Genomic DNA, 27,664 nt, shown 5'->3' with positions numbered 1-27,664 from the left:
GAGTGGTTTAGGGAGAGGGTGTTGAAGTGGAATTGGGAATGGTGGTGAGAGGCTGGAGGTCAGGGGAAGCCTGGAGTCAGGGTAATGGTGGACAGACGAAGGGAGGAGTGGAATCAGGGAGAGAATGTTGGGCAGAGGGTGGGGGAAGAGTAGGGCTGGGGGGGGGGGTGGGTATAGGGTAGAAGAATAGGATCAGGGATACAGTAGACAGAGGGTGGAGGAAAGGTAAGGTCAGGGAGAGAGGAAATAAAACTGGGGTCAGGGCAATGGGAAGAGCATGGTCAGAGGGGATGGTGGGCACAGGTGCAGGGGAGGTCATCAGGGGAGTGCTGGGCAGAGGATGAGGGTTTTCTGGGGTGAGGAGGAGGCACCTTCGGCTCTAATCCAAGCCTAGGTTTAGCAGCATCTGGAGAGGATAAGGCAGTGGTAGGGACTGGGAGTGATGGTTTACTTTTACACTTTTGCACTAAAGACTGCAGAGTCTGTTATCTTGGGCTTTCCGGTTTAGGTTTTGTTGTTTTTTTGTTTCCATGCTTCTATTTCTAATGTGTGGTTCCTTATTCTGTGTTTGCTGAGGGCTTGAGTATGTTCTGCATGTGTGACCGAGGTGAGGTATTCTGCTAGCATGTAGGGATTGATAGCAGCCTGACTTGTTCTGTTTCCCTAAAAGAAGGTATAATGGTATATTAGGGCTTGGTGAAATATTTGCACTGTGGTCTTTTCATGGGCAGGATTGTTACAGTGAGTTTGGAGGTTAGTGTTATGGTATGGCCGGTTTGCTGTAGGTTCTGTTTAGGCTTTTTTTGCAGGGCTTTGAATTATTACACACTGAAGTGTGCTAATGAGTTGATGTTACAGTGAGGTGACACCAGAATTTGAATATTTTTCTATGGTGAGTGGTAATGGGAAGTGTCCTAGTTCTGTTCTGCACCCTTTGTTGAATGAGCTTCTGTGAACTCATGGTATTGTAGAACTTGGTGCAGGATTTATATTGATTCTTGTCCTATCCTGTACTGACACCAGACTTCATTCCCATAGAGAACTTTAGTGGCCTAGAGTAGGTAAAATAGGTCAGTGCTTAGATTTTAAGCCTGCTAAAGATTAGATATAATTGGAGGATCTCAAGTCTTGTGTTTCGGTCACATGTCAGCTGCAAATTTTCTGGTGCACCACCAACTTCAGCAGTTACCCTACACCCTGCCCCCATGCATTCTTTGTTTCCATCCTCTAGCCTTTAGGGATCCGGGGTGTTTATCCAGTGCCCCCTCATCCCTGGTGTTTATCCAGTGTTTTCATCTTCACCACCTCCTCTGGAAGGGCATTCCAGGCATCCATCACCCTTTCTGTGAAGAAATATTTCCTGATATTGGTTCTGAGTCGTCCCTCCTGGAGTTTCATTTCATGATCCTGAGTTCTTCTGATCTCTTTCCAAAGGAAAAGGTTTGAAGTTCATGCATCTTTAAAACCTTTCAGGTATCTGAAGGCCTGTATCATATCGCCCCTGTACCTCCTGTCTTCCAGGGTATGCATATTTAGATACTTCAGCCTCTCCTCATAAGTCTTCTGATACTGATCATGTACCATTTTGGTCACCCTTCTCTGGACCTTCTCCATCCTGTCTCTGTTCTTTTGAGATACTGGGTCCAGAACTGAACGCAGTACCCCAGGTGAGGCCTCACCAAGCACCTGTACAGAGGCAGCATCACCTTTTTCTTACTGGTTATTCCTCTCTATGCAGCCCAGCCATCTTCTGGCTTTAGCTATCATGTCACATTGCTTCACCATCTTCAGATCACCAAGATCTGTATACATCAGTCTTTCACCACCCACCCCCCATCATATACAGCTCTTTTGGATTACCACATCCCAGATGCATGACTCTGCACTTCTTGGCATTGAATCCCAGCTGCCACATTTTTGATCACTCCAAGTTTTATTACTTTTTCTTTTTCTCTACTTCATCAGGCATGTCCACTCTGTTGCAGATCTTAGTATCATCTGCAAATAGACAATTTTTAATGTTCATTCCCTTCCACAATGTCGCTCACAAAGATATTGAAGAGAACTGGTCCCTACACTGATCCCTGTGGCAGTTCACTTAACACAGTTCTCTCTTCAGAGTAGGTTCCATTTCTCTGAGGACAAGCAGGATGGCAGTCCTCGAACATGGGTGACATCGGATGGAGCCCGGCCTAGGACTTTGATCTCAAAGATTCTAGAGCTTTCAAGCATGCCCTACTGAGCATGTGCAACTGTAATTATCACCCTGCCCCCTAGGTAGAGTCCCTCAGTCCCCCCCACGGAGCCATCTGGTCACAGTATTCAGCTTTGTACTCTCCTCAGTTTTTGTTGTGATTTTATTTCTGGAGCTGCTGCTGTTTGGGTTTTTTTTTCCTCTTTTCCTTAATGGCAGTTTTTATTTTATTTTTTCTCTACCTTAACTTTCTGCCAACTGCATGGTGGGCCTTAGTTGCTGTGCAGCCTGGCAGAGTCTAATTCTATTCCTTACATACTGCATATGTAGTTAGGTTTGCATCCTCTCCTTGCTGTCTATTTTTGGTGCCTTTGGTGTTGACAGGACTAACAGAATGCAGTCCTGGGGACTCACCTGTGTTCTACCCAGGCGGGAGTTCTATGTCGTTTCATTGATTGATCGGCATCAATGGAGGCATGGACAGTGAAGAGATCGAAGACTGCATCGATTGGGGGGGGCAGGGGCATACCTGGGAACTTTTGAATCCTGCTCACCCTGAGATTTCTCAAGATTAGGGGGGGGAGCGGCCATTTATCACCACCATTAATTATCATTCATATATTCATAATCATTGTTTTAATCACCAATTCATCACTATTATTCAATCAATATCAGTTTTAATATTAATCATCAATTCATCAGGCAGACCAATGAAACCCTGCCCAACCCATCCACCCTGTGTTGAAAGCGTGCTCTTACTGTGGTGTATATATAATCATGTTTGCCTTCTTATAGTTCTCTCTCTCGCTCCTTAATCCGTCGAGTGCCTTCCAGCTTTACAGTGTGCGCATACAATCAACAATGCGCATGCACGGAAATACAGCGGCTCCAGCACGTGTGCCGCGAGAGGTGCGGAAATAGCGCAACCTGGAGATTTTGTCGAACTGCCCGGAAACCCGGAAATTTGTCTAAATTTCCAGAGTCTCCGGGCTAAATCCAGAGAGTTCCCAGGTATGGGCGAGGGGCAAGCTCATTCTCCCCACATTCTTTTTTTTATTATTATCTCTTTATTCAAGTTTTTCAAATTAAAACATAATACAACATTGTATTTTCATATAATAAAGGTAATCACATTATGAGACATTCATAAATCTCAAACAAAACCAACTAAAACAAACATCTCAATATATCTCTCATGTGAACTATAATGTGGGGGGGTCCTGACTAACCATAAATTTTACATTAATCAAACTATAAGGGAGTGATTTCTATTTATGTTTGAACAACCGATATTTCTGACTGATTGGCACTCATTCCTAGACTAGTTTTTATCCCTTAAAAAAATTCTCCAAGTGGGATGGCTCATTAAAGGAAAATTTCTTACCCTGGTAATTGACAAAACATTTCGATGGAAATTTCAAATAAAAAGTAGCACCAATTTCCAGGGTTTTACTCTTTAACATAAGGAAATGTCTTCTACGCAATTGCGTAGGTCTAGACACATCCGGAAAAACAAAAATTTTTTGGCCACAGAATGACAAATCCTTATTCTTAAAGAATTTCCCCAATACTATATCTTTATCTTCTCCAATGAAAAAGAAACAAATAATGTTGCCCTTTATTTATAATATCAGTAGACTCTTCTAAAAAAGTAGATACTCCTATACTTTTATCCTCTAACTGACCATTATTATCACTAGGACGCACTGGGAAATAATAAATTTTTGATATCACCGGTATATCCTTATCTTCAAACGCTAGATTTTCTTTTAAATATTTCAAAAACATTTCTATAGGTGATAATAATCTAGTGAATGGGAAATTAACAAACCTTAGGTTTTTAATTCTCATTAGGTTCTCCACATTTTCTATTTCAGCATGTAAGGAATTGCAATCAGTGATATTCAAACATTCTCTCTCTTGAACATTCTGTATTTTCCCTTCTACCATTTTCAAAGTTGACTCTACTTGATTTAATCTTTTTCCTTGTTCCACAATAGACAACCTGTTAACATTTACTAATGAAGATAATGAATTATTAACTTGGACTAGGTTAGAGTCCAACTTTGTCAAAACCCTCCACAAATCCCCCATAGTCACATTAGCCGGATCCACAGAATCAATCTGTGCCCGGTCTAAGGTAATTACTATATTACCTTCATCTGCCTCCGTAGATTGTGATACAGGGCAGGCAATCGAGTCGCCTACAGTCAATGGAGATTGCATTTCTTGTGCACTCACATTTCCTGAAGTCTTCTCGGCTTGCTGATCTTTTCCTGTGATCCCTGGGGGTTGAGGAGGGGTTGGTTGATTGCCTGGACTTAAAGAGGCTTCAAAATTGCCTCGTGTAGAGTTCATATATGGCGTTCCCTGCCGATTAATATGTGCGTCCATGGGACCAATTCTCACAGCTGTTGGTGATGATGTTGCAAAACGCACCTTCCTTTTTCGACCCATAAGTTAGTACCACTGGGTGCAAAGTTCCAAGGGTTATCCAGCCGGCCGCGGTCCTCGCGGTCAAAGCCGGTCTAAGCCGCGCGCGCCCCTTTGGCGCGCGCCGACCGGCACTGCGCGCCGACGTTCCTCGGGTTTTGTAGGCCCGGTCCCTGGATGATGACGTCAGGAGCACAGGATCAGCTGGCTCCAATTAAGCCCAGCTCCGTTCTCTCCCCGCTCACGGAGAGAAACCTGCAGGTGTTTTTAGCAGTCTCTGCGATCCTTACCAGGGCGGCTCTCCTTCACTCCCTTCAGTTCTCTCTCAGGGCCCCCTCTGATCTCCGACGCTCCTCGGGTTTTGTAGGCCCGGTCCCTGGATGATGACGTCAGGAGCACAGGATCAGCTGGCTCCAATTAAGCCCAGCTCCGTTCTCTCCCCGCTCACGGAGAGAAAACCTGCAGGTGTTTTTAGCAGTCTCTGCGATCCTTACCAGGACGGCTCTCCTTCACTCCCTTCAGTTCTCTCTCAGGGCCCCCCCATTCTCCCCACATTCTAAGGAACTAGTCTCCACAAGCAAGAGCCCTGCATAACATAGCCTCCCTTCCAGCTTGCCAGTGATGGCAGTGTAGTCTCCTTGTGAGAGGGTTAGCAGGAATTACCATGAGTTTTCCTTCTGCCGATGTGTGATGGAAAGGGTAGTGAGTCATTCACAACTCCAATTCAAGGGCTGCTATTAGCCTCTTGGAGCATTGTCAGCTACAATGCTGTCCACCACCATGGATGGCCATAGGCAGAACCTCAGTGGCACTGGGGAAGCAGTCATCACACTGTACATGTTGACTCTGTTAGGAGTTAGTGCAGCAGTAGTGCACTTCATGCATGGTCTGGTATGATGCTCTACTTCTTCAAGTGCCTTTGGTGTTGGCAGCATGCAGTTGGTGCCAGAGATAGCAGGACCGCCATAGTGGAGTCAAGGTATCAGATTCCTAGTCTGTTTGGCACCTTAGAGTGAGAGAGGACACTAGTGAAGAGGATGCCATCACACACTCTTGGATTGCTTTTCTTCAGTGGCGCTTGGTCTCTTCTGTGCTATGATATTCTACCTATGAGTATGGTGATGGGATGTGTGTGTGCCTCCATCCGCAATATGGTGTACCACTGCATGAGTGCTGGTCATCGCACTTTTAAAAGCAGAGGGCTCCAGGTACCCTCTAGTGTAGGGATGTGTGTTTCTCTCATTGGTGAGCATAACAAGACTGACCTAAGATTGCATTCCTGGTCGAACCACTAGGGTCATGGATACCAGGAGGATAGTGTCAAGTCTTTTCCTCCCACAGTCTTTTGACCCCTCCCATTTAGCTTATGTTAAAGGCTTGCAGAGAGAGCCTTTGGGGCTCTGTCCCTTGCAGATCCATCGCCAAGCCAGAGCCTCAAGTCTTTTTTTAGAATTGATTCACCCCCTTGCAGACCAGGACCTGCAGGTGTTGGGGGATAGCAGCAGCAGTTAGACAGTTCTTGGTGGTCCATGGATTACTGTGGTGACCACCCCATTTGACGGGTACTTTTCCTTGATTCAATTCTCTAGTCACCCAATCAATCATCTATTAGATTTGTCTGACAGGACCTATCCCTGGCAAAACCCATGCTGCCTTGGGTCCAGCAACCTACCTGATTGTAGATGGTTCACTATCCTTTCCTTCAGCGGCATCTCCATTAGTTTTCCCACCATCGAGTTGAGGCTAACTGGCCTGTAGTTTTCAACCTCATCTCTGCTCCCACTCTTGTGAAGCAGGACCACAACCACTCTTCTCCAGTCTCACAGCACCACTCCACTTTCCAATGATCACCTTGTCCATTTTCATTTTACCTAGCTCTTCCCATTGTTTCTCTTCTGTAAGCAGAGTTTCATCTACTCCATCCCCCATCTATGGTCTTGTCAACCAGCAATGGTACTTCTCCAGGGCCTTCTTTAGCGAACACCAAATTGAAGTATTTTTAATATTTCTGCCATTTCTTTCTCTCTCTACATGTTGCTCCTCATCACTTTTCAGTTTGCTATAACCTCTTTTGGCTTCCCTTCTTTCTCTGATATATCTGAAAAAGTTTTGGCAATCCCTTCCTCCACTTGACTTTTTGCTTTTCTGATTTCTTAGTCCTCTCTGTTTCACCAGGTAGTCTTCCCAGTGTTCCTCTTTTTGGGATCCTTTATACTTTTTGGACACTGTTCTTTTTGCCTTTATTTTTTCAGTCACCTTTAAGAACCAGATTGGTTTGCCTTTGTAATAATTCCTTTTAATTTGGCCCACTGTTCCACTCATCCATTGTCTCCCAATCTTCTAGTTCTTTCTCCAGGTACATCCCCATTTTGACAAAGTTTATATTTTTGAAATTCAAAACTCGGATCTTCATTGCGATTTCTCTCTATCTTATTTGCAATATCAAACCATACCATCTGATCACTGGTGCTTAAGTAGGCACCTACCTGGACATTAGAGACATTATCCCCATTTGTGAGCAATTGGAGTATCACATCCTCCCTCGTGGGTTCCATTATGATTTATTTCAGCAGGACCCTTTGGAGGGCATCCATTATCTCTACTTCTAGTAGACTCTGCATAAAAGATACTGTAATCCACATCAGACAGATTAAAATCTCCGAGCAACACGTCGCCCTTCTTTCTCAGCTTTTGGATATTTTTGACTAGATCTCTGTCCAGTTCTTCTGAGATGGAGGCTTCTAGACCACACCGATGTAAATAGAAGCACCATCCTCTTTGTTTTTTTGTTTGACAGCCCATTGTTTCTTCCCTTGCATTTGTTGCTTGGATATTTTGACGTAAAGAGTTAAACCTCTCTTTTCTGTCCTGTCAGTCCTTAAGTTATTGCCTGGGATGACTGTATCCCAATCATGAGACTCTGTGAACCAGGTCTCTTTAACATCAACTATGTTCGTCTGCTTCCACCGTTAAAGCCTGCAGGTCTGGGATTTTATTGCCCAGACTACAAGCATTTATGGTCATAGCTTTCTAACTTTTTAACTATGGTTTGCTGCTCTTCCTAGACATCTCTTCTGCTATTTTGAGCTGATTTTTTATTTTCTCCTCCCAATTCCTGTTTTGCTTGGGGGTGACATGGCAATTTCATTGGCCACCACCTACCATTCCTGCCCTCTAGTTTAAATGCCTGATGTATGGTCTGAATTTTTCGTTTAGCATCCTCTTCCCTGCCAATGATAAATTTTAGACCATTCTTACCATAAAACCTTTTACCATTTTATATACAGCCCCAGCCTCCAATGTATCCAAAATCCATTTTCTTTATACCCTGTATTGAGCCAGAAGTTAGTTTTCTATATGGCAGAGCCTTTCCTTTCTCTTTCCATGAATAGGTAATACTTCCAAAAATGCAGTGGTCTTTAAACATATGTCAAATCTTCTTCCCTAGATTTTGGAAGTCTTTCTGTACTGCAAGGATACCATTTCTAGCAAGTTTATTGGTTCCAGATTGATAACATTGATATTTGAGTCTCTACTTCTGTAATTGCATTGACTATCTAGTTGGTGTTTCTACTAGCTGAGTATCCTGGAAGGCATTTAAATGTTGCCTCCCCTTCAAAATGATTTCCCAAATTGGTTCCTCTGATAGTTTCCCAGCAAAGTAGCTTCCTTTTGACCTTTGATAATGTTTAAAGGTTTCTGGGTACACTGGGTGAATACATCCTTTCAGACATTCCTTCACTTTCTATAGCTGGAGGTTTTTTTTCGATATCCAAGGCAGAAAAGGTATTATATAAGGGTAACAGTATGGATAGTGGATGTCTCTTTATCACAGGCCTTATTCTGCCAGAACCCACTGTAATCTATTCCTGAGTTTCTGAACCTTGGATGTCTGACTTCTCTGTGGGAGTGGGTCTTGATTCACAGAATGCTCCAAAGTTGGAAATTGTGTGTCTTGTCACATGTCTTGGTCTATCAGAGCCCACTGTAAACCATTTTTCCTGGGTTTCTGAAACCACTGTGGGAGTTGGGGGGGAGAGAGATACTGGATGGTGCAAGGAAGGGGAAGTTTATAGAAACTAGGAAACTTCACTCTCAGATGTCAGCTCCTTTTTCATTGCAGACAGCTGGAGGCAAAATGGACAATTTTTGGTTCTCCAAATGATGGAGATAAGCACCACAGTTGTTGCATTAAATGAGACATTTTGTTAATGATTAATATCTTAAAATCCTATAAGGTATGGTAACTTAGGATGGTGCAAAAGATTTTAATAGATATTTGAAATAAAAAGTAAAGGTATTATAAAATAGCCAGTAAAGACTGATAGGCAGAATCTGAAAGCTAAATTTTACAAGCAGTATGACAGTTTTAAGTTTGTTTTCTGAACTGCAAGGAACTATGTAATGGGAGATGATGCAATTTAAGATAATTAGGAGTCTAGGGAAGACTATAGAACAATGGTAGTCTTAGGTGGACTCTGGTAAACCTGATGGCTTCGTGGATAGAGACTGTGTGGATGCATGGACATAGGTTTTTCCAGGACAGACTCCATTTGATTATGTCCCTCGTGTGGGTCGACATTCTAATGATCTCAGAGAAGATGTTACAGGTAAGCAACTTTGTTTTCCTGGTAGGGAAACATCACCTCCAGTATTGCGTGTTGCCTTGGGCCTTCAGCTACACAGGTTTTTGGTGGTGGGTTGATTTTTTTTTTGTTTGTTTTTGTTTGTGTTTTTTGTTTTTTTTTTTTACAAAATGTCTTGCATTCATTAGTGTTTCTATGCTTGGATGATCAAGAGCATATGTCAGGAGCAATTGAAACCATGCTCAAACCATCTAGGTGCTGGATTCCCTAGGGCTTGCTACTAATCTTATATTAAATTGAGAAGGCCTATGCAGTAGCAACTGCATGGGAAGTCTTGCCATGTGCTCAGAAAAGAAACAGGCTTTTCCAGGTAGCTGTGGAAAAGCTATCAGATATTACTGACTTTTATGGATAATTATCCTGCAGTCCACAGAATACTCTTTACAGGTAACAAACTTGGTTTTTCTTTGGGTTTCTTGTTCCATTTTACTAAGGACCTTGCAAATCAAGCTGAGGATATGGTCAAGACATCTAGCATAGTGAGGTTTGGAAAGCTGTGGAGATAGTTCATAAACAATTATTGATCAGGTAGACTTGGGAAAGTCTTCACTTATACCAGGTAGTGAGCAACCAGAGTAGTTCTGAGTACTTTCTAGTGATCCAGATGGATATTTCGACTGTGTTGGGGGGGGGGGGGGTAAGACTCTAGGAGTGGAGATAGTGGAAGGAGTTGAGCCTAGAGGGAGAGGGGCTAGATGGAGGAGTTGGGGGCCTGAGAGGGCAAAGTGAAAGTAGACTGACCAGGGGCGTAGAGAGAGAGAAGGTGGAAGGGATGCTTTTACAGTATACTTTTAGGGAAATTCTGTTCAGAGTATTAAACTCTGCATTTTTAAGTAACTTTTTTCTGTATTTTAAATTAATTACTGTAATGTATTTTGTGTGTTGATCAATATAAATTATGCAGAATTTTGCAAAATTTAAATATTTTTTTGGGCAGGATTCCTCCAGGAGTAATTGACCTACATACAGAATTCTCTCCTTCCTCTAGGCTCTTAATTGGTATTTAGGAGTTTTTATTGTTGGGGTAAACCACAAGATAAAAGGATCAGGTTTTTGTTTTTTTTAATAGACATCTGCATAAGAATTTAATGGAAGAAATTGATTGAAATAGAGCAGTAAGCTGTGAAATATTGTGTGCATGCTTAATTTGTCAATTGATGCTTTGATTTATTTTGATGTCATTTTGCCATTGATCATTGGTCAGAACTAAGCAATTACAAGGCTGCACTTATACAGGGAGATTCACTCGAAAGAGGCCCCGAATATTCTGTAATAGCTCTCACTAGGATGAAGCAATCTTAACGAAACAATGTGCTGCTCAGTACATGGAGCTTCGAACAAGCTGGGATGCCCCTGCATCGGAGTGATTGAGGTAGGTGCTGGACAGCCATCGCGATGTTTAACCTCAGTTTGCGAGATGGAGCAATGTGTGTCACATCGGCAAAGAGCATAGCAGAAATTGAGTCCTTTTTCGCAACAGGGTAATTAATTTCAAAGGGGCTTTTGCCACTACGGTCACCGGTCTGACACCACCAGACTTCTTCCATTGGAGTATGCTCAAAGGAAAAGTCTGTTGGAACAAGCCTCGCACTGTGGAAGATTTGAAGGAAAACATCCAACATGAAATTGCTGCTGTGTGTCCGTCGTCCCCCCCCCCCCCCCCCCGATATGCTCGCAGACACATTCAGGAACATGGAGCGCTGTGTCGAAATGTATCTGGCAGTAGCAATCACTTCCAGCATCGCATGTAATGCAAAAGATTACACATACGTCAAGGTATGTAGCGTATTTTTTTTGGTTCAGATTGCTTCATCCTAACGGAAATTACAACAGAATATTTGGGGCCTCTTTCGGGTGAATCTCCCTGTATTTCAAGGATGTACATTCATCAAAATTTTAACTTTGAATCCTTTTTGTGCGCTGTATACATGAATGTGCGTTCATTTCCACAACTGCAAATACTGTAGTAAAGTCTCGAAAGACCATCTTCAAATCATAAATAACCCAACCTTAATGTCAATCTCTCACTGTATCTCGTGATATAGTTGATTAAATAGTAGTTGTCATAGCACAATTTCTGCTCCTTGGTATGTAGAAGGTAAAAGCAGTCCCTGTAAGGGTATAAATGTGCATTACGTTTTGATAACTTGGTTCATGTTTGGCATTTTGATACCATCTGAGAAGTGACAGTATCCCACTGAGGCACAGAACCTAGAGTATCTGTGTAAGTAGTTATTTGATAAAAGGCATTGTTTTAAATCTTGGCTCTTATTTTTTAATTACTTCAAGTGTAAGACTAGAAAAATCCCAGGTGCCAGATTGCTCAGGCATCTAGAAAGCCCAAATTTGGGACAGTGGTGGAGAGAGGCACAGATAAGAGCAACTTGTCTGATAAACAATTTGTGAGAGATTTTAGAGCAGAGGGTTGCTGCAGATGATACAAATCAGTATTGTTATGCAGGTTCCAGCTCATACATCGACTAACATTATACATGGAGAACCTGGTTCCCTTCTATATCTACCACTCATTCTGTCATACCTAGTGCTGTTTGGTTAGGATGCCTCTCATTGGAGCAAGGAACTCAGATATTTTGTACTGTCCTCTGTGTGGTAATACTGTATAAATTAGATAGCAAATAACTTTTTGTTCATATTTCAGAGCATTTTTTTCTGGTTTCTTTGAGGGTGGAGATGGACGACTTGTATGATTGTAAACTAGATCTGTGGTTGAATTTTTCCAGTCCTGCAAAGTTGGGGCTATTAATTCTTTAATTGGTAACTTATTTGTACATACTTTTTTAACACATCTTTATAACTGGATTGTGAATTGCAACCTTTACTCAGAGTAGTAGAGTATTATGAAGGATAATTTATCTGCTTTTTGACCTATCTTAGCTTTGGTAAGATTTCAGATTGCATAGATTGTGAATTTTTTTTCTCTTGTCTTTTCAGTGACATAGATTTAGTTGTTTTTGGGAAATGGGAGCGCCCTCCTTTACAGCAGCTAGAGCAAGCACTACGGAAACGCAACGTGGCCGAACCTTGTTCTATTAAAGTACTTGATAAAGCTACGGTAAGTGATAACCAGCGCACTTCATAAAGACTCATTTGGCACAGTTTTTAACTTGTTGCTGCAGCTGTTTTTTTTGTTTTTGTTTAACAGTAGACATTTCTTGTTGGAATTGGTTTATTTAATTATACTTTGATTTTCCTTGGGCCAGATGTAGTAAAAAAAACAACAAAACAAACCAAACTTAGTATATCTGGCCCCTATTGTTTTAATTTATACTTAACATACAGGTTCCCACACATCCTAGAAAGCAGACTGAACAGTATAGGAAACACAATTGCCTTCAGAAAAATACTTTTCCTACACTACCTGAACATGGAGAATACATTATACGGCCTGATGTGGGAAGACGTTCAGTGCCCATGGGATTAATCTTTAGCAGAGTCACAGGAGTAGTTGAGAATATTAAACAAAATGTTTTATACATTCTCTGGTGAAAGTTACCAGTGTTATACTACACCCAGGGGCTAGTCTCTAGGTGTCATGATCAGTCTTTCCTGTCTCGCCTTAAGCTTTGGCCTGTGATTAGAAGGCTAGGTTTAAAGCAAGAGCCTAGGGATTCATGGTCTTGGAAGTTTAAGATAATTCATTCTCCTAGGACAAACAGGATCGTAGTCCTGACATGTGGGTGACATCATCCAATGGAGCCTGGCACGGAAAACGTTTGTCAGTTTCTAGAAGCTTTGACCAGCACACTGAGCTTGCCCAGCATGCCACTATCCGTGCATCCACACGAGGTCCCCCTTCAGTCTTTCTGTGGTGCAGTTGCCTCGAGGTTTGTGGAGCACTGCTTCATTTTCGCATTTTGTGCTTGAAAAAGCAAATTTTTTTCTCAATTCCATTGTCTTCCTTTGCGATCAGTGCCTCCTCAGCGCAGAAGGTTAAAACACCTTTTTTCCTGCTTCTCCGCGGTCTATTCCTGGCATCCTGCTTACCCGGTGGCTGTCTGTTATCAACCGCATGTCTGGTATTTTTCATGGTGTCCAGTTTTTGTCAGTGCCCATAGACCATGTCCATCACAGATCCGCATGAGGTTTGCATCCTCTCCCTGGGGGCTTCGCACGACATCCGAGGGTGTCTGCTGTGTGACCAGATGACTCCAAAGGCAGTCGTGCACGCCTCGACAAAATGGAGAAACTTTTTGGTTCCAAAAAGTCTGTTTCATCCACACCCGCGTCGTGAGTCGTCGATGCCGGGGGGGGGGTCGAGGGGAGTCTCTTGATACACTCCCTCTCGCTGCTACTACTCTTGTGTTTTCGAAGGATCATGGGAACAGTGATCGGTCTTCTATGATCTCACTGGTTTCCAGGACATTTGGATCCTCGCGCCGGGGAAAGACCAGGTCACGCACTGGGAGGTCCCGCAAGCATCGACACCAGCCGCCGTCTGTGCACAGCTCCGGTTCCAGTGCAGTACTACCACTGAAGCAACCCCATGCCTTGGAGAGCCCCATCTTCCGACATACCCGGGAGTCCCAGGCGTTCCCCAGATATCTGTTCAGGCACCTTGCCTCCCCAGAGAACCGAGGAACTGCCGGTGTCGCCTCATCCCCCTCCTTCATTTCTTGCCTCACCGGACTTTCAGGAGGAGTTGAACTGCAGGGAGCAGACTGCAGTGCTCAAAGCTCTACGGAGCGTTGAGCCCCCGGTGCCGGAGCCTCCGCCGTCTATTCTGGCACCTCTGCTTGAGCATCGGGATGTCCTGTTAGGTGCCCAAGGGACCTTTGGTTCCCCAGCTGCCACCGATGTCCCCCTCAGGAGCAATCCCTATCACCAGATCCTCCAAGGAGGAAGATGCGACTGGTGCCGCGTTCCAGAGGCTTCTGTTCTCTGAGCCTTTACCCGGGCCCTCCAGCCTCCTACAGCCCTCTGTCCCCCCCGATGCCAGGGGAATCATCAATTCCTGTGGGGCCCTTGATGCCTCCAAAGCCATCAAACCCCTGCAGGCTTTGCCCATGCCGCGATGGCCTTATTGAGGAGGGAAGGCCCTTATGACCCATGGGGAGACGATTCCTCCGAGTCTTCCTCCAAATACTCGGACGATCCCCTCTCCGAGCCTTCCCCACCAGAGGAAAGGCATTGGTCTCCCCCAGAGGATCTTTCCTTTGCTCGATTCGTCAGGGCCATGGCCGAGGCTGTCCCCTTCCAACTGCTTGCGGAGGAGGATGCGCACCATAAGATGCTGGAAGTGCTCCAGTTTGTCGACGCTCCTAAGGAGATTGTGGCATTTCCCATCCACAACATCTTTAAGGACCTTCTCCTTCGGATGTGGGAGTACCCGATCTCCCTATCTCCCATCAGTAGGAAGGTGGATGCCACCTCTTTTGTACAGCAGGCTGTGGGATTCAAGAGGTGGCACCTCCCTCATCAGTCAGTGGTAGTGGAGTTTGCCCTTTAAAAAAACAACAACAAAAAAAAAAACGCTCCCGTACCCATGCCTCTGCACCTCCGGGGCGAGAGCATAGGGAGCTCGTTGCTCTGGGCAGCAAGGTATTTCAGGGTGCTATGCTCATCGCCCGTATTGCCGCCTACCAGTTTATGACCCAGTACAACCAGAACCTGTGGAAACGAGTCCAGGATCTCTCAAAACCTGCCATAGCAGTAACAGGAGTCTCTCTCAGCTATTGTCCTGCAAGGTTTCAAGGCTGGCAAACACGAGGTGAGGTCCACCCATGATGTGTTGGAGACTACAGCCAGAGTGGCCGCCATGGGCATCGGTACCCATAGGATGGCCTGGCTCAGGGCTTCTGATCTCTGTCCAGAGGTACTGGAGAATCTGGTTGACCTCCCCTGCACAGGAGACAACCTTTTTGGGGATAAGGTTCGGGATGCGGTAGCTGAATTGAAGGATCACCATGAAACCCTGCAACAGTTCTCCACTAGTGCTTCCGACACCCCTTCTGCTAGGAAATCTTCCAGGCCAAGTTCCAGGAAGTCCTTTGACAGGCAGAGGAAATATTATCCTCCAGCCTCTTGAGCTCACATGCCACGCATTAGCTCCAGTGGCTGCTCTCATCAGCAGCAAACACCCAGGCCTCAACCAGTGCCCCAGCAAGCCCCAACTATGGGTTTTTGACTGGCGGTGAGGGAGCACAAGTCAGCCGAGCATACCCCTGACACCAGATCCCCCCCAGTAGGAGGCAGGCTCATCTGCTTTGCCCACCACTGGGAGGATATCACTTCGGACCGATGGGTCCTTACCATAATCTGTCAGGAGTACCGACTCGACTTCAGACTTCAGACAGCTCCCAGAGACCTCTCCCCCGTGTCCATCCGCCTAGCAGGATATACTTTGGAAAGAACTCTCCACCCTTCTCTGCAGGTGCGGTAGAGCCCGTTCCTCTCCCTCAGCAGGGCCAAGGGTTCTATTCGAGGTATTTCCTCATTCCAAAGAGAAACTGGCTTGTGCCCCTTCCTCGACCTCAGGGCGTTGAGCAAGTTTCTCATAAGAGAAAAGTTCAAGATGGTCTCTTTGGCACGTCGATACCCCTCCTCAAGAGTCTGGCTCTGCTCCCTCAATCTCAGAGGCTTAAGCTCACACAGCCATCTTCTTCGGCCACAGAAAATACCTCCGCTTTGTGGTGGGGAGGCTCACTACCAGTACAAGGTACTGCCTTTTGGGTTGGCCTCAGCCCCTCGCGTCTTCACCAAATGTCTAGCGGTGGTGGCTGTGTACCATAGGCTTTGTGCGGTACACGTCTTCCTGTACCTAGATGACTGACTGATCAAGAGTGATTCCTGCACGGGGGCACTGAGTGCTCTATCCCTGACAGTATGGACTCTGCAATTCTTGGGGTTCGTGATCAGCTATCCAGTCTCACCTCTGCCCGTCTCCTCAGCTGAACTTTATAGGAGCCAGGCTGAACATGGTGCAAGCAAAAGTGTTTGCCTCGTGATTGGACTCTTGCCCTCGCCTCATTGGCAGCCTTCGTGCACAGCAGCCGGCATGTCGCTGTCTGCCATCTGCTCTTTGTTGGGCCACATGGCGGCCTCAATCTACATTTCCCTTGTCGCTCGCTTGTGCATGCGAAGGGCGCAATAGACCTTGCGGACGCAGTGGCAGCAGACCTCCTAGGACCTCGAAACTTCTCTCTTACAGAGCCTCTAAGGGTATCTCTGTCCTGGTGGGAAAATCTCTCCAATCTGGAGTGGGGAATTCCCTTCCAGGCTGCCCCACCTCAAGTGGCCCTCACCACTGCCTCTCCTCAGGGCTGAGGAGCCAGTGTGGACGGCCTCCATACACAGGGTCTCTGGACCGCTCACAAATCCCACTGTCAAATAGGGTCAGTAAGCTTCAGACTTTGGTTACGTACCCGCCATACCCGAGATTCTTTCATGATCGTGTGGTCTTGTATACGTACCCGAAGTTCCTCCCTAAGGTGGTGACTTATCACATCAATCAATCCATCATTTTACCCACCTTCTTTCCCAGGCACCATTCCCACCCAGGGGAATGGGCTCTTCATATTCTGGACTGCAAGAGGGCCTTGGCTTTCTATTTAGATTGCGCAGCTGGTCACACAGTCCACTCAGCTGTTTGTGTCTTTTGACACCAATAGATGGGGAATGGCGGTGGGTAAACAGACCTTATCCAACTGGCTGGCGGATTGTATTGCCTTCTGCTATGCGCAAGCGGGCCTTCAGCTAACAAACCGCGCCAAAGCTCACTCTGTGAAGGCCAGGGCAACATCAGTGGCTCATCTGCAAGTGGTCCCCATAGTTGAAATTTGGCATGCCGCAATGTGGAATTCTCTTCATACGTTTGCGGCTCACTACTGCTTAGATAAAGATGGACGGTAGGACAGTGCCTTTGGTCAGTCCGTCCTGCGCAATCTTTTCCAGACCTGAGCCCAACTCTTCCTGCCTAGTTAGTACCCATTGGCACTTTGTTCAGCACCGGTTGGTCTTACCTGTTACTGGAGCTTGATATTTACCCACACGCGACCGGGAGGGGATTTAAATCCCGGCGCGATCTCCAGGCGCTCTCTTCACGGCCTCCAGCCGACCACGCGTCTCCATCCACCGACGCCCGCGACGTAGGAGCTGGGAGCCAGGGCCGCGCAGCCGGCGCCGGGACCTATCGGGGTAAGGCCTGTAACGCTCGCCCTACCACCGACAGCCCACCGCCAGCCACGAGGCCAAAAAAGATTACTTACCTCAGCGCACAAGCTCCGATCCGCGAGCTCCGACCCCCCATCCAGGCGCGCACCCGATGACGTCACAGAGACGCGACCGGGAGGGGATTTAAATCCCGGCGCGATCTCCAGGCGCTCTCTTCACGGCCTCCAGCCGACCACGCGTCTCCATCCAGCGCTCACCCGGCAGCAACCACCCAGCTAACCATCCAAAATGTATCCAGCTCTTCCAATACCAATTTTGCAACACCACCTCCTACCTAAAAGACCATCTGCCAGACAAGCCCTTCACTACAACTTGAAAACACTCACCCCTATTCTGATTGCACCAATCACCCAGCTTTTAGGCCTCACCCTCTTTTCACTTTCACTCTTCAATGCACAATCCCTAACAAAAAAATCTCTAATTTTCAATGATTACCTCACCGACGCCAAGCCAGATATTTGCGCTGTAACCGAAACATGGCTCAAGCCCTCAGATACAGCTTTAATAAACCAACTCCCTACGCTGACCTATGACTTCTTCTCACTCCCAAGACTGAAAAAAAGAGGAGGGGGAATCCTTCTGGCTACCAAAAAAAGCCTTAACTTCTCCCAACACCCATTCAGTTCTAACACAAAACTGGAAGTCGGTCTCTTCACATCACAACATCTTCAAATCCTTCTTGTCTACGCCCCCCCAGGGCTCCTAGAATCCGATGTCTCTCCCATCCTTGAAATCACCACTACGCTCATCAACCTGGATTCTCCAGCAATCATCTTAGGAGATTTCAATCTGCACATAGACAATCCTTCACCTTCTAACAGCTGCGTAACCCTCCTCACAGCCCTGTCAGCAATGGGATTCCAACAATTAGTCAACGAACCCACACACAAAGCGGGTCACACTCTGGACTTGATTTTCATCAACAAAGGCATTACTACTACATCCAATTTGAAGAACATAAAGGTCCCATGGTCGGATCACACTCTCATCTCTACCTCTTTCGCTCTGAAAGAAACCAACTCTCCTAATATCCGCTCACCTTCATTCCAATACAGGAGGCGATGCCCCCCAGAAGACCTTCACAACCAGCTGGATTCACAGCTCCCTCTATTAGATCTCACCGACCCGAACACTGCCATTCGTTCCTGGAACAACATAACAGAAAACATAGCTAACAAGCTCTGCCCTTCAACTATAAAAAAAATCCCACACCAACGCCTCCAACAGACAGCCTTGGTTCACCAATGAACTTAGAAAACTAAAACAAAGCTTAAGAAAGAAAGAAGCGACTTAGCGTAAAACCCCTTGTGACAGCACCATTTCTTCATACAAATCCTCACTATATCAGTACAAAGCCCTCACCTCAAAATCTAAAAAAGATTATTTTGCATCTAAGATTCACAACCTGGTCTTTGATGCTAAAGCTCTCTTCGCTTATGTCTCCAGCCTCACTCAAACCATACCGCGAGAAATCCCCTGCGACATGGCACAGTCTAAAGCTGATGAACTCGCTCAGTTTTTCCAAAATAAAATCAACAATCTTTTAACTCAACTGCCTTCCAATACCGCTGACGCCTTTCCATTATATCAACACCCAACCTTCAAAAACTCCAGCCTAAACACTTTTGAGCCCGTCTCTTCCACTGAGATACATGCCATCTTGAGAAGAATGAAACCTTCGTCTCACCCCGCAGACCACATCCCTACCAAACTACTTCTATCTATTCCAGACACAATAGCCACATCATTGACAAACATCATTAACTGCTCTCTAGCCCAAGGATCCTTCCCAGATGATCTCAAAATGGCTTCAATCTCACCACTCCTAAAGAAACCCAACCTTGATCCGAGGACCCTAACAACTTCCGCCCCATAGCTAACCTTCCATTCATCGCCAAGATCATGGAAAGACTAGTCAACTCTCAACTTTCAAACTACATCGAAGACAACAATCTTCTCTTCGCCCCACAACACGGATTCCGAAAAAATCGAGGCACAGAATCCCTCCTTATCTCTTTGACAGACCATATCCTACTGGGCCTTGACAAAGGAAATTCATACCTATTGATCTTGCTGGACCTGTCCGCAGCGTTCGACACGGTCAACCACGCTATCCTCCTTAACCAGTTGTCATCCATAGGAATCAGCGGCACCGTCCTTTCCTGGTTTAAAACCTTTCTCAACAATAGAGGTTACAAAGTTAAACTCCAAAACAAGGAATCCTCAAGATTCAACTCTGCCATAGGAGTCCCACAAGGTTCGTCTTTATCTCCGACTCTATTCAATATTTACCTTCTTCCTCTCTGCCAACTTCTCACCGACCTCAATCTAAAGTTTTTCCTATACGCAGATGATATTCAAATCATCATCCCAATCAAAGACACATACTCTAATACTCTTGACTACTGGGAATCATGCCACAAAAAAATCAAACTACTCAACAGCCTACACCTCATCTTAAATTCCTCTAAGACTGAAATCCTACTCATCTCTCCTGAGAACAACACCTCCAACAGTTCTCTTCCTACCAATCTGCCTACCACACAAGCTAGAGACCTAGGAGTAATAATAGACAACCGGCTAAACTTCAAGGCACACATCAACAAAACAACCAAAGACTGCTTCTATAAACTTCAGGTCCTGAAAAGGATAAGACCCCTTTTCCACGCTCAAGACTTCAGAACGATCATCCAAGCAGTCATTTTTTCGAAACTAGACTATTGCAATTCCCTATTGCTAGGTCTACCATCATCATACTCCAAACCCCTACAGATGGTTCAAAATTCAGCAGCCCGAATCTTGACAGGCGCAAGGAAAAGAGACCACATATCCCCCGTCCTGAAAGAGCTTCACTGGTTACCAGTCTACTTCCGCATCATGTACAAAGCCATAACCATCACCTACAAAACTATACATCAACTTACCACTCTCGATCTTCAATTCCCTCTCCAAACACATAATTCTACCAGACCTACTAGAGATGCTTATAGAGGCTCCCTCCAAGTTCCCCCAGCGAAAACGACCAGACACATCACCATAAGAGATCGCGCCACCTCCACAGTTGGCCCTCTTTTGTGGAATTCCATTCCTACAGACCTCAGACAGGAGCCCTGCCTCCCAACTTTTAGGAAAAAACTTAAGACTTGGTTATTCAAACAAGCATTTCCGGACACAACCCAATGACACATTCCAATGACTCCTAAAACTCCACTCCTCTTGTATATAACATTTATTCTGTATACTATATTTAAATTGTATATTGTTTAACCATCTCTTTTCTCTCCTCTCTTCTTCCTTCTCCAAGTTCGGCTACCCTTGTTAAATGTAACTGTACTTTCGGACACCACAGTTCTAGTTTTTTGTTTATAATGCACTCCTGTTCGATGTAAACCAGCAAGATATGTTTTCATGATTGCCGGTATATAAAAACTCTAAATAAATAAATAAATAAATAAATGTGAGGACTACCATCCTGCTGACCTAGGAGAACACCTGTTACAGCTAAGCAACTGCACTTTCTTTGTCTTGAGGATGCTTGAACTAATTGAGGCCACTGTCTGTCACTTCCCCTAGCAATTCAATGGGTAAACCCGTGGGCTTTTAGGTCTCCTTGGTTTCATGCCTGTGAGTGATATGTAGGTCAAGGATGCGTAAAGTCCAGTCTGGCTTTCATTACAGTTTGACAAAACAAATTTATTCTGACCCTAAATGTATTAAACTGAGTAGGGAAGCTCACATAGCAGCTTTGCCCTCAAGATCTTTCCAGGAAACCAGATTGCACATCAGCTAAAGTTCACAACTGTCCTGAATTATTTAAATGGGTGACAGTTTTTTAGTTTTAAGGGGGGGGAGATCTCTGGTCTTGTGGGGGACAAAAGATGATCTCAGGAATTGGTGAAGGACAAGGAGTATCAGGGATGGGAGGGGAAGAGTTTGGAGATGCAGGAAAAGGGAGGATATGAAGTGGGGGGGAGGAGAGGATTGGGGAATGAGAAGGGAAGCAGGAGGGGAAGATCTGATGTAGGGGGAAAGGAGTAAGATCTGATTGAGGAAGGAGAGGGAGTACTCCCCCCCCCCCCCCCCCAATCTCCAGCCCTTCTTCCCCTCTTTCTTTTTCTTCCTCCTCTCTCCATCCCAAAGGCCACCACATTGTCTCTGAATGAGGCTTAATTGAGGTGTTTTCCCCCACATAGTCCTTAGTATTTTGTTGCCAGTTTACTGATTCATGAGGTGCTCTGGTTATGGATGTAGTCTCCTTTTATTGGGGAGAAATTCTTCTGTACCCATACCCTCCATCACTGGGTGGATGCGCAGATAGTGGCATGCTCAGTGTGCCAGTCAAAGCTTCTTGAAACTTTGACAAAAGTTTTACGTGCCGGGCTCAATCTGATGTCTCCCATCTGTGAGGACTAACATCCTGCTGTCCTAGGAGAACACCTGTTACAGGTCGGGGAGAGGATGTAGGAGAGCTGCAAGAGGATAGGGAACTCATGAAAAATGTGCAGACAGCAGAAGGGAACTAAGTACTACTCTAATCACATTTCTGGCTGTTAGGTTTCTCACCAGTTATGGGAGGCCATGGTGCCCACTGGGAATGCAGTGGAACAGGCCAAATATAAATATAGATAGCAGGAGGCTCCTATTATCTGTGAAGCACTGGGAGCCTAGTGTTGGTCGCAGCAGCCTCAGTCATTTGGAGCCGCTACAACCAAAACCAACCAGCCCACCAGGGCATGCCCAAAGCCCTGATAGGCCAATCCGCCCTGCTACCAAACTGCAAAGCTGGAAGAAACTTATCCAAACAGATTTAAAGCTGTTATTGCAGCAAAAGGTGCAAGAAAAATCTCGAGAAAATATAGCAGAATTAGAAAAGGTATAGAGAAAGGCGACCAAGATGATAAAGGGGATGGAACAATTCCCCTGTGAAGAAAGGCTAAAGAGGATAGGACTGTTCAGCTTGGAGAAGAGATGGCTAAGAGGGGAGATATGTCTATAAAATGAGTGCATTGAGTAAGTGTTAATCAGTTTATGCTTTCGAAAAGTACAAAGACCAGGGGACATACAATGAAGTTACTGGGTAATACATTTAAAACTAGTGAGAATATTTTTGTACTCAACACATAAGCTCTGGAATTTGTTGCCAGAGGATGTGGTGAAAGCTGTTAGTATAGCTGCATTTAAAAAAAGGTTTGGACAAGTTCCTGGGTGAAGTCCATTAATTAAGGGAGAGTTGCAGAAATCCACTACTTATTCTTGGGATAAGCAGCTTGGAATTTACACCTTGGGATCCTGCTTGGCCACTGTTGGAAACAGGATACTGGGCTGGATGGACCCTTGGTCTGTCCCAATATGGCATGTTCTTAAAGTCTTAAAGTAGTATCTAGCTAGTACTAGTCTGAAGGGGTTGAATACTTATGCAAGCAGCATTTTTCAGACTTTAATTGTCTCTTACAAAAAATGCAAAGAAATAATGAATTGTGCCTTTGAAAATTTACTTTAAGAGCATACATGTTTGCAATAAACATACTGTCTAGAACAACCTGTGTCATTTGTAATCCACATATGACTTTTTATAGGGTCAAATTTTGCAAGACATTTTATTTTTTTACATTTTAATGGCCTGTTTATCAAAATGTTACCATTAGTAAATAGGTCTCATTGAGAATGATGGGGTTGTTTACTAACAATGTGCATTATTGCATTGACTATTGTAAATAGGCTTCTTAACATTATTATTATTATTTAACAGTTTTATATACCGAAATTCTTGTAAGGGTTTACAAATCAGTTCGGTTTACATTGAACAGAAACAGTGCTTCAGTAAATGAAAGCAATTACATTGAACATTGACAGAGCTTCAAATGTGAACAATTACAAAGAACTAATAATAAAATATCTTATTAACCAAAAAACAAGCAGAAATAACATTTAACATTTGTACAGAAAACAGTGTCTCAAAGAGAGTAAATATAATACATATATGATCGCAGAGGCTTAGGTCTTGGACTAAGCAACAGAAAACTAGGGGTTGACGCTAAGGTATAGCACCAAACTGAAATCTTGGAACAGAGGGGCATAATGGTGTCACTGTACAAATATAATAAATGGCTAGTGGGGTGAGGATTAGGTATGTGAACCGTAGTGAAGGCAACAGGAGCTAAGTAGAGGAGCAAATCTGAACATGAAATTTTTGACTAAGGAGATATAAATGAATAGGAAAAGTGTAAATACTGCTGAGGAACGGGGAGGAATTTAATTCAGAGGATTATCTGAATGGGAAAAGGCCTGATTGAACAACCAGGTTTTGAGTCTTTTCTTAAAAGTAACCGGGCAGTGTTCTAGCCGTAGGTCTGGAGGGAGAGAATTCCAGTGTTTTGGACCAGATGCTGAGAGGGCTCTCATTCCTGAAGTTGTTTTTAGAAAGGGAACTTGGAGGGTGTCTTTATATGCTGCTCCTACCGGCCTGGATGGTAAGTGCAGTCTGAGAGGGAACTTGAGATCCAAAGGTGTGATGTTGAATATCGCTTTGTGGGTGATGGTTAGAACTTTGAACAGTATTCTGAAATTGATAGGGAGCCAGTGGAGGATCTTCAGAATGGGGGTGATGTGGTCCCATTTTTTGGATCTGGTTAGAATCCTGGCAGCGGCATTTTGTACCGTCTGTAATGGCTTGATAGTATTTGCAGGGAGGCCGATCAGGAGTGAGTTGCAATAGTCTATCTTTGAGAAAATGATTGCCTGAAGTACTGTACGGAAGTCTTGGAAGTACATGATCTTCTTAAATAATTTTTGTCCATATTTTGTGTGAGAAAAAGCTGTAAGTAAATCTGTGTGGGCAATAAGCTGTAACTTACCACCCACTTTTTATTTTGGCTTCTAATCCTCTTCCATTATTTGTTATAGGTGCCAATAATAAAACTTACTGACCAGGAGACAGAAGTGAAAGTTGACATCAGTTTTAATGTAGAAACTGGTGTGAAGGCAGCACGATTTATTAAGGACTACATGAAGGTAACTGAATTATTTTCTTGAATTGTTTGGCACACCAGCTTGCTGCTGCTCTGGGCTTCCAGCTGAATTGGGGTTGGGGTTGGGATCTGGCACCTTGAGCCTTCATTTGCTGCTAACTGGGGATTTTTCTCCTATCTTATATCCCCTCCTCTGCTTACTTTTAGTCCATCGCAGTGACGGCATTCTGTCCTTCCAGAACCCAGCAGTCATGGGCCCTGAATGTTGTCCATTAGGTGTTGCTGTTGTGCAACGATAAACTTCCCAGTTCTTGCTTAAGGGTTGTGAAAGTTGCCTTTGTTCCAGTCAGCCAAGGGGAGCAGAATTGCTGAGAAGGAAATTGAACACACACACCCTCTGCGTGGCAATGCAGCACTACCACTGAGACATCTTAAAACAATCTTAAATGCATGATAGGTAAAATCAACCAATCAAATGCTTTTGTCACCATGTCTTAGAAGGCTTTTTATTTTAACATGGTTTCAGACAAATCTGGGAGCTGACCAGGAAATTTGGAGAAATCAAAATCTGTAGTTTCTAGTGGGATTTCATTTTTAAAACTCTTGCCCCTGACTTTCCAAATAGCATATCAAACTATTTCTGCTATATTTTGAGTGATTTCATTTTTGCAGTCTTCTGGTTAATTTTGCACCTTTCACACGAGAAGAATGGTAATGGTTGCCTTCATCAGATATTCCCATTTTAACACTTGATGATTAACCACTCAAATTATCAAAACATTAAAACAGACCTAGACTACTCATCCCCCTCCCTCACCCTCCCCGCTAATGCAAAGCAGGAAAATAGTCTTGGCAACAGCAGCTGGCTCAGGGTCTGTGAGGTAGTGTGTACTCACAGGGCTTGAGCAGACTGTCATGGCAGGCTACAGGTTGAAGTGGAGGGAGCTGGAGGACCCTGCTTTCTTATGGCCCCATTTGGGTGTACAGCTCACAGTTTGTTGGCCTATAATATTAAGTATCTTGTGGCAACAAACATTATTAGATTTGCAGGGTGGAGAACAGTACTAGAAAGTGTGATCATATAACTCTATATTCAGAGGGACAAGGTGAGCCAGTCCTGGGTTTATCACTGAATACTTGGAGATGTAGTCCTGCATTTTTAGGAAACTAAAATAATGAAATTTCCTTGCATGCAGTGTCATAAGACCAGCAGTGATTTAGCTTCTCCCTTGAGCATAGAGCTACATGGCCACCCTGGCAATAAGTGACAATTTTATTCACCTGCAAGTATCTTCCTTTAAAAGCAAAGATTCTTAATTTAGCTTAAATTGAAAAGGGCCAAAAGTGTTTATTCATAACACTAATTGCAGTTGCAGATTCCCTGTGCTATAAAATGTCTGATTAGTTGAAATATGTGTTGAATTCTTAGCTTTCGGATAGGTCAGTCCCAATGAGTGGGTTATGCACCTTTGCAGCAGATGGAGATGGAGCAAAACCTGATGTCGCTGCTATATATTCTCGCCCTGAAATTAGCCCACCAGTATTTTCAGTCTCCAGCAGATGGACATGCATTTCCCTTAGGGGGATCACCTGTGAGTAAAAAAAAAATAAAGAAAAGAAAGAAAAGTTGGGAAAGGAGATGTCTATGTAGCACCGCCTCCCTCCTAAGGAGATGATATGCGGTCCCTTCTCAGAGTGACTTCAGTACGATAGCCTTGACTGGTGTGGACCTAACTTTCCAGTTAGTGGTTGTAAGCCAAGAGAGGCTTGGTAGTGAAGGCTTTAGCCCTCTCCCCCACATAGCCAGGACCTGTTCCTGCTCTCAGCTAGGGAGGGCTGAACTTGGATAAAAGTTTTTAACTTTAAAAAAAAAAAAAAAGAAAAAAGTCAGCAACAGGAAGACAGCAGAAGGATATGTTTCCTCTGCATTCAGCTGTCCCGCTCACGTCTCTTGAGAGTTCTGTGAGGAGAGCGTGCAGGCATGGCGGGTTGAGCAGCAGTTTTGCCTAGGCCCTGCTCCCAGGCTTTTCCCACTTTGGCGTGCGGTAGGCCGCGGGGTACTTCCACGTGCTTTTTTTGCTGCAGACTATTGGCATGTGCTTGCGCATCCTTATGCGCACCCATTCTCGTTTGGGCATTCTTCCTTCTGCATGCACATCTTGTGCGCCCAGTTTAGGTGTCTGTTCTGGGCCTCTAGTTTGGGTGTCCAGTAGGATGAGTGGCCTAGGCAGGTAGATTTCGCACACTTTTTGTGCGTCCATAATAGGCACGCTTGTACGCGTGGAAAAGCTAGGCATGAGCCTTCATTGGTCTGTGCATTTACAGCATGGTGCCCGCAACAAAGAAACCTAAGTGCCTTTATACCCTTTGGGATCTGCAGACCAGAGAGCAAGTTGCGTTTTCCCTAAGGTGGATGCCTTGGTTTGTTCTGTCATAAAAACATACCACCATCCCAGTAGAGGGAGGTGCAGCTCTGAAGGATACTCAGGATAGGAGGATTGAGGCTATTCTGAAACAAGCCTTCGAGGCAGTGACAGTGAACTTGCAAATTTTCTTGTTGTGGCTTGGTAGCTTGAACTACCTTGCGGCTTTGTCAAGAGTCTAGTGGCTTTGGGTTCAATTTAGAACCTATGATAGAACCAGGGGCCACCACCTTAGCTGACGCGGCATGTGACTTGCTATGGACCACTGGCAGAGGAGCTGCTTCATTTATTGCTGCCAGGCGACACAACTGGTCTGCAGATACTATTCAAATTCCAATCTGACTAAGCTGCCTTTCAGAGGCTCGCTCTTGGCAGTGAATTGGAAAAAGGCAAGTAAATGCAGGGAGACCCAGGTCCCGAGTTTGCCAGAGTAAGAAGCCAGTTTCCCGGACTTCTTGTGCGAGTGGCCACTCTCAAGATTACTGGCGTTTTCAGCTTATAGGGGAGGTTTTTCCCAGAGATCTGTCCTTTTACCCCCGAGGTCCTCAAAAAGATACATGAGGTGGAGCCCCTCAGTCTTCCCAGTGAAGGTTTGCGTGCTCACCTAGTGATATGGAAGAGAGGTGGTCATGTATCCTGGTTTTATCACAGGTGGGCCCAGATTATTTCAGATAAATGGGTTCTCGAAGTGGTTCAGAATGGTATGTCTAGAATTTCTTCGCATTCCTTCAGATACCTCCATGCAACTCCCCTCAGAAGAGGGTAAAAGTGGAAGCACAATACAATGGCTGATTCTGAAAACTGTGATCC

The 27,664-nt window shown here is 44.8% G+C and overlaps 1 protein-coding gene across 4 annotated transcripts in view; it reads left to right on the top strand.

Annotated features, from left to right (window-relative positions):
* TENT4A (terminal nucleotidyltransferase 4A) overlaps nucleotides 1–27,664 on the top strand; it is a 178,414-nt gene that overhangs the window by 35,479 nt on the left and 115,271 nt on the right. For all 4 annotated transcript variants that reach the window (XM_029590012.1, XM_029590011.1, XM_029590010.1 and 1 more), the window contains exons 4-5: nucleotides 12,226–12,346; nucleotides 24,367–24,474. In XM_029590012.1, coding sequence (XP_029445872.1) covers nucleotides 12,226–12,346; nucleotides 24,367–24,474 — 229 coding nt within the window. The remainder of the gene's footprint in view (nucleotides 1–12,225; nucleotides 12,347–24,366; nucleotides 24,475–27,664) is intronic.

Source organism: Rhinatrema bivittatum, chromosome 2, assembly GCF_901001135.1.
Source record: "Rhinatrema bivittatum chromosome 2, aRhiBiv1.1, whole genome shotgun sequence".
Lineage (NCBI taxonomy): Eukaryota > Metazoa > Chordata > Amphibia > Gymnophiona > Rhinatrematidae > Rhinatrema > Rhinatrema bivittatum.
Note: the sequence above shows the minus strand (reverse complement) of the source record. Positions and strands in the feature narration are given on the sequence as shown.